General features: G+C 39.4%; 1 protein-coding gene across 1 annotated transcript in view; it reads right to left on the bottom strand.

The window, feature by feature from the left end:
* The window catches only part of PGGT1B (protein geranylgeranyltransferase type I subunit beta), a 30,375-nt gene extending 27,569 nt beyond the window's left edge, over positions 1-2,806 (bottom strand). The window contains 1 exon segment of the mRNA XM_008629156.2: positions 2,679-2,806. Coding sequence (XP_008627378.1) covers positions 2,679-2,760 — 82 coding nt within the window. The 5' untranslated portion in view covers positions 2,761-2,806.
* Between the last annotated feature and the right edge of the window lie 5,216 nt (positions 2,807-8,022).

Below are 8,022 nucleotides of genomic sequence, written 5' to 3'. Positions count from 1 at the left end.
AGCTTAGAGGCTACTATGAAAAAAAAGGAATTCCAGCCCAGCCAGTACACTTACTATAACAGTTTTTGATAAAAATAAACAGACACTAAGTTTGCAAAGCATCAACTGTTCTGTCTCCCATCCACTGGAAAAAAGACTGTAAGGCAGCAGTAGTTCTCAAAATAATTTGAGTTTACCATCTTAAAAACAATGCTTTAAATAAAAATCAATTTAAGTGCTGTGCATAAAGGAATCTTTGGAGGGACAAATGTGAAGTGCAGAAAAATTTATTTTTCTAATAAGTATTTCAGGAATTCTCTTTTTGACTGATACTGAACTTTAGAAATTCAACCACTGATGCAATCAAGAACAAACCCCAAGATTCTGTAAACACATATTCCCATTTAAAATGTAGCTTTTAAACTGGTTTTCAGTCCCAGAGTCAAACTTAGTGAAGAGTTCTATCAAGTACAATAGAGTTACTTTAGACTGGTGGAATTCATCATTATAAAAAGTATTCTAATTTAAATGTTTAAAAACCAATATTCCCTGGAAAGAAAGATTTATTAGAATGCATGAAAAAAATGCTGCAATAGCATGTTTCTTTAAAAGTAAAATGTTGTGCTTTCTTGGTCTTTTTTTTTTTTTTTAACCTGGACAGATTCCAACCCATCAAGTTAGCAATCGCCTCTTTAACTAGAGATGCAGGAGCACTTTGAAACCAGAAACTTCAGTGCCCTAGCCTACCTACCACAGTTCAGTTACTTCTTCAAAGAGACCGAAAGAGGGAGCAGGAGCTCTGCTGCTGGGAGGCTGCCAATTAACAAGCACTGCACCCACCAAGGATTAAAAAACAGAGAGCCAATGCATTTTACTGAAAGGAGATATTACAGGAGCGTAGGTGTTTCCTTCTTCACATTTAGTCATCCAATTTCCAACCTGCTGCTATCATCATCATTTACATTTTGCACTTTCTATCGTCCAACAGAAAAAGCAAAAATGAAATACAAATAATGCTAAAGTTTCAGTAGTCAAGCGACCAGATAAGAGCAGTGCTATTACCAAAAGCATAAGAAGTTATTACAGTATGATACAAAAATGCAAGACTGAAGGGAAGCTTGGTCTTCTAGTGAAAAGAAGAAAGCACAGAGTGCACTGCCAAAAGTGCGCTCCCCAAAACTCCCCTCAGTTTAATAAGGGGATGATAGCTAGAAAAAGAAGGAGCACATCTCCGCTGAACCGTTAGTCTCCACATCTGCATGCTGAGATTTTGACTGCCCTCCCTAGGAGGCTCTAGACAAGAGCAATATTCTGAACTTTGGCCACGTAGAAACCCCCAGAGAATTACTGCTTACTGTCAAAGACAAACAAACAGAAATGCCCGTTCTGATCTCTCTTCTTGCAAACTTCCCTGTTCTTTTGGAATGAAGTCCTGAAGACTGCGATAAAAGTCACAAAGTGAGCTACTCCTAAAAACAAAGCATGTACACAGTGGAAAGATTTTTTAACAGTAAGGCACAGGAACCTTCTAATCATTAATAAACTTTGCAGGAATAATTATGTAATCCAAATTTTCAAGAATCAATCCTGGAATACAACACAAGAAAAAAGAAATCTATTAGAACTAATTTCTGTCGTGGATCTGATGGTTTCTAAACCTCCAGAGTAAGAAAAAGGGTTTTTTTATTACTGTAAAAATAAAGCATCAGCAGTCTTGATTTCCATATGCTTACTTCATAAAACTGATTTTAGAGACCTAATTTGTAGTATATAATTAGACAAGATAATATAAAGGAAACACACAATTTTCTTTCTACATCCATCCAAAGTGCATGTTCACGATTTTACAGACAGGCACCTGGAATTGTCTTTGCTCTGGAGACCACCAGCCTGGAGCTATGCCCACACCAGCATTTAACATCCCAGCACCTTCTGTCATAAAGCAGCAGTGCCTTGCCCACATCTCCCTCCCTCCTTCCAACCCCTTCTACTGCTACCAGCCATTCACCTGGGCTGCCACAGAAAAAACCGCCACCACCAACTAGCCTACAGGAACAGCACCCCCTAACTTCTTGTCAAGTCACCAGGAAAGGAATGTTTCCTGTGTGTTCCCTCACCAGCTTGAATCTGCTGTGCAATCTGAGGAAAACTGGGATTCAGCAGCAGCACTATTCCTTCTCAAAACCTTGGGTGAATTCAACCTTCACAGATCTAAGGAACAGATCTTTCTTTCTCAAGCAGGGACTGTGTTTATCTTTTTTGCTTCTTACCCTTACACCTCCAATTTTCCAAAAGCTGTTGTAAATAACCACACCTAAGATCAGAGCTCCTGGCATTGGAGTGGAAGTCAATATAATCCTAGTATTAATAGTATTCCTATTAGACTTGTAATACTTTCACAACATATCCATTTCTTTTAGAACCAGGTGAAACATTCCTCTGAGATGCCTAAAAGTGCAACTTCATTATACTATTTTAAACTGGCTTATGTTCAAATTAATTTCTGGTTTTTCTAGCTTTATTATTTGCGAGGGAGCTATTTCCAAGATCTGCTCAACATTACTACCTGAAATTATCAGGACAGCACTTCAGGAAGGTCAACCTTGTATTTTATAAAAACAAGAGCCATCCACTATTCCCCAAGTAAAAAGCAAAAGTAAAGATGTTAATATCAATAAAAAAACTAAAAACTCACTCACTGTCTTCTGTGGGAAGGACCTGCAGGGAATAAATCCATTCTATTATATCATCTTTGTTCACCACATCTAAGGAATCCAACATATCCAGACCAGAGAGTGCGAAAAATGCAATTGTCAACCTAAAAGAAAAAGATAAGACTTACACTTCCCACCATACATATCATGGGGAAATTAACAAATGGTTGCAGCAACAGATACCTCTATGAATTCTCAGCCTTTGACGGTGGTGCAACACAGAGCCTAGCTCAGAGTACATGAAATTTATCTACTGGACAAAATAATGTTCTTTGTACTGAAAACATTTCTCTGTCTCAACAAGGTTTTTCATATAAGCTGCCCCTCCTTTTATATAATAATGACATGTCAATTCAAAATTTACCTAAGGGCCTGTCTACCTGAAAAAAAAAACCCCAACAAAACAACCCACTACAAAGTAAACTAGGTTATGGTATTAACATATCGAGCACTAGCTCTCTGTGAAGAATTCTTACACAAACAATCCCCTAAACATGCATTAGGTGCATATGCAAGGTAACCCTTAACTATAGTAAGCTGCCTCTCATTGTGCCCCAAACCCAACTTCGGATGCTTAGATGTCAGTGTCAAACAGCAAAGCCTATTTTGTAAGCAAACAATGTATGAACAGGCATATAGGATGAATTAACATCTAGAGGTACTTATTTCTGGTCCTTGGGTGTAAAGCAGGCTACATGACTACCTTACTTAAACATCTAAAATTAAGCATGTCACATTCAAGTCTCCAACAGAGCAGTGAAGTAGCTAGCATGCTGAATGTCCTTATTTCCTACAGCTTGCTTCCATGAACATGGGCTATCATACCTGCTAACTAACACCTTCTTTGCTAGGTGTGTCTTAACTTAAACTATTGCAGCCACCCACGGCATGGCCCTCCAACAGGGATTACTCACTCTGACAGAGCACCTGAGCAACTGCACTGGGTTAGGAACCTGGGAGAACTTGCTATGAGAGAAAATGCTCATGTAATGGTACCTTGGATGTTCTGACTCAGACTAAAATTAGCTGGATGTATATTTTGCCACCCACACTTGTCTGCTGATCTTTCTAGAAATTCTTGTTCTCCTTACACCAGATAAGATGATGGATTGTGAAACAACTGCTACACATGCAGAAACTACAATTCAGCATGCCAAGGAAAACCAACAGTTAATAACAGCTTTCCTTAGGAAATGAAGCTGTAATTTGTATTTACCTCACAAACTGGTGAGCCACCTTGGCCACCAGTAGTTGGCACCTCTGAAGAGACAGATGCAAACAGAAGCCTCCAGAGCCACTTAATTTCTGCATGAGGTTCTGCATCAGAACCACAAACAGTAAGACCATGGAAAAAATGGTGATGTGATCCAGCCCAAAGCACACAACCAAAATAATTACTCTAATTAAAGCACAGCAGCCAAATGACAATGCAGCAGATGCTAATCTCAATAAAGTGGCACAACGTCCTAGGGTGACATTCCTACCAGTGGGCTGGTAAAATATGTATCTTTACTATTATTATTTCCAATAATTATCTGAGTAGAGAAAGCCAAAAAAGTATGTTGCACACAGAAGTATTTCTATCTGGAACAAGAGCAAATTTTAACCCTTCCAATGACTAGGAAATTGTCTTTCAAAGTGCAAAATTAACACTTCAAGGCTTATATCCACTTTTACCATCTATCAGACCTCTGTTTAACCCAAAATCTGACCCTGGATAACTAACTAATTAAAAAAAAAAAAATAAAAAAAATCACTAATTTCACTAAAAAGCCCCAAGAAATTTATTGTGCAGTTACAATAAACTATTTATTTGAAACATTGCCTGTACGTTCTGATATTCACAAACACTGACAGTCTTTTACTAGAACTATTTAAAATACATTTTCACTCTATTTTACCCAGCTAAGTTACTTCCACAGAGGCACAAACAGCATGCCAACATCAGCACTAGAAACTGCTACAAAGTAGCTCCAAAACCACAAGGTGATACATACAATACAGACAGTAAATCTCATCTACAGTTAAAAATGCATATGTCAGATATATGAATTTAAAAAGTGGTTTTACATATAGTTAGGGTTCAGTTCACTTATTCAGAGTTGACTGTGTCTCCAGCATTACTAAGGAACAGCCTGTACTGTGTTGGAATTTATGTACGGTGGGCAAGAACAGCCGGCACCACTGGTCATACAGAGGTTGCAACGCAGCCATTTAGGCACTGAATCCTTACTTCATATGCTACGCTGCCTCACAGAAAATTAACAGACATATGTCCTAACAAAAACAACTCTTAGCAGCACCTTAGGTGACACATGCCAAGAAGTGTAAAAACTTTATCTACAGCTACTTCCACACAGGATGGCCAACAGAACACTTCTGATGACAGATCCAGACCCCTTTGTCTTCAATCGTGGACAAAGACTACAATTTCACTGAAGAATTCAGAAAGCATTTGAAGTGACAAATTGAGAAACTGATTAAGTGCACTACAAAGAGCACCATGAAGGACCTGAATCTTAAAGACTTCAGAGACCAGCAGAGTTGCATTCTCCTGCAAAACCTCAGTGCTGACAATCATTGTGTATGAAACACTATCAATCAGAATGCTTAAAAACTACTCTTGCTGCAACTACTGTTGCATGCAATAGCTACAGAAAAAAATAATTACAAAGGCTTTGAGCAAAGAAGTTGAGTAGAGAACATGAAATGAATTCTCTTTATTCCCCATTATTGTTTGACAATCTACAGCTTAAGTTGGAATGCACCAGCACAGTAAGGAAAATCTCACTCTCTACTACCCTTGTCTGGTGACAACAAATACATTTTTCTACTGCAGTGCAGTGAAAAAAACAATCTGAAAAACGACTTTATTTATTTGACAAATTTTTCTTTAATTTAGTTGAGTTTCCCCATCTAACTCACAATGGAACCACTCAAATTCAGGAACAGGGGAAATAAGAACAAAAGGGTAACAGCATTTCTTTCTGCAGCTGTATAAGCTCCAGAGGTTTGCTGAAGGTTTGCTGAACTCTGTGACCTTGAACTTGGCAAAAAGGCAAACTTAATACCCTTGAGGTCAAACTGGAGAAGATGCATTTATGGTTCAATCCCCCACTTCGCATTTGTCGACAGACAGGTGCGCATCCCTGCAGAACATGTCCATGTTGCCAAGGGCCTCTGAAGCTCACTGGTCCCATCTTTTGCAGAACACAGGGCCTCAGAGGAGATGACCCAGGACCCTGACAAGCCATGTCCTCAAAGATAACTCCATCACTTCAACAGGCAAACTTTTCACGGTTAACTGTTCTAACAGCGAAAAACGTTTTTCCTACAGCCACACAATTCTCCCCAAAGTACCTCATTCCCACAGCCTCCTGCCCCGTCACTATGGTCCCTTGCAAAGAGTACACCTCCATCTTTCTTCAGTGAGAAGTAATACCTCTCACTAATGGAAGACTGATTAGATCCCTCCTCCTCTAGGCTGAAAACATCCCATTTCTTTAGCTATTTTCAGATGTCAGTGGGGCTAAGGTTAGCTATTTGTGTTATCACTCTAATACATTTGCATGCTGTTGTAATTTTAAGACCTACAAAAAGTTGAGCATAGGATACCTAGACTTCCTCTTGCTGTCATCTAAAATAAATGAGAAAGTAGACTGAAACAACAGCTAATTTTTAATGAATAAATGGTTTACAGCTCTGCAATCAAAATTTCACAAAATTACAGAATAGCTGGGGTTGGAAAGGACCCCTGGAGATCATCTAGCACAACCCCCCTATCCTAATACAGGTTCACCCAGAGCAGTTTGCACAGGATCATGTCCAGGCAGGTTTTGAACATCTCCAGGGAAGAAATTCCACAGCCCCTCTGGGCAATCTGTTTCAGTGATCAGTCACCCCCAATCTAAGAAAGTTTTTTCTCATATTGAGATGAACCTTCTTGTGTTTGTGTCTGCTGCCCTTTGCCCTGTCACAGGCACCACTTAAAGAGTCTGGCCCCATCCTCCTGCCACCTACCCTTTAACATACTTGAATGCATTGGTAAGATCCTCTCTCAGTGATCTCTTCTTGAGGCTAAACAGACCTAGCTCCCTCAACCTTTCCTCACAGGACAGATACTCCAGTTCCTTAACCATCCTTGAAGCTCTCTGTTGGCCCCTCTCCAGGAGTTCCATTTCTAACTTCCCTTTTTAATATAAAGTTGTGTTATTCTACACACAGCTCAGCACTATCTGTACTAGTCCTTACATCTTTATGCCAAGTGTTTGTGCTCTCAAATGAAATAAAGCAGGATGACCTGACCAAAGATGATGCCATGAAGATTTTTTGCCTTTTCTTTTATACCCCTGTTATACCTTTTTTTACAACTTCTGTATTCCTAGTGCTTTTTGCCTACATTCTTGGACTTGTTTGTCAAACTGAGAGACTAAACATTTTAGAAGCTTCGTAGCTGGGGATCAGTGTGCCCCAGACCCCAAGGTCCTCTCCAGAACACATCCTGTAAACCAAGATAGAACCATCCAGGGGAAGGTTCCTTGGGGAGGGGGGCTCACTCGAGCCTCTCATTGGGGAATCTTTGATAGATATGCTAATTAGGAAAACCTATAATGTTATACCCGATCTTTTGGGGGGGTGCATTTTCGCAGGGTGCATTTCGGTGCATTTGACCTGGATGTGTGCACCTAAGGATCCTTAAAATAAATACCAAGGTAAAATCCCTTTTCCCCTTCTAACTGTGTATGACTCTTGATTTTAAGACCAGGAAAAGGCATCAAAGCCATTGAGCATTCCTCATAGCATGACCTGCAGGACATTACAAAATGGAAAGAATCTTACTATTTTATTGCCTGAATAAGATTATCAAACTATCTACGTGTCTCCAACATTTTATCAAGTGCAGCTTGATAATCGCATTACTGGTCTTCTTACACCTCAGATGTAACTATCTTAGGTGAAGACTTGAAGAGGATCAAATAAGTACATTCTGAAGCCGTAAGAGGAACAAATGCCTCTCTAATTCAAAGTGAGGAACATACTTCACTAATATTTTCTTTTATACTAACTAATGAAGACTTAAAAATATTTGTTACATGAACAAGAGTCTTCTGCGTGCTGAAGTGAAGCTTAAGTGATTTACTTTAAAATGGCTTCCAGAGTGGATTAAGAGAGTGAAGCACTGGATTTAAAACAGATTAGAAGGATCAACAAGTCTTCCCTCGTGGATGTCAAGCACTTTACGCGAGCAGTGACTACACCCCTACATTAACACATTTTCTGGGAGCCGTCTGCTGGTGGGCAGATTTATAGGGATCCGCTTCCTTCCGGC

The sequence above is a fragment of the Corvus brachyrhynchos genome, unplaced genomic scaffold, assembly GCF_000691975.1.
Source record: "Corvus brachyrhynchos isolate BGI_N302 unplaced genomic scaffold, ASM69197v1 scaffold90, whole genome shotgun sequence".
Lineage (NCBI taxonomy): Eukaryota > Metazoa > Chordata > Aves > Passeriformes > Corvidae > Corvus > Corvus brachyrhynchos.
The sequence above is the reverse complement of the archived record's forward strand: the minus strand, read 5'-3'. Positions and strand labels throughout refer to the sequence as shown.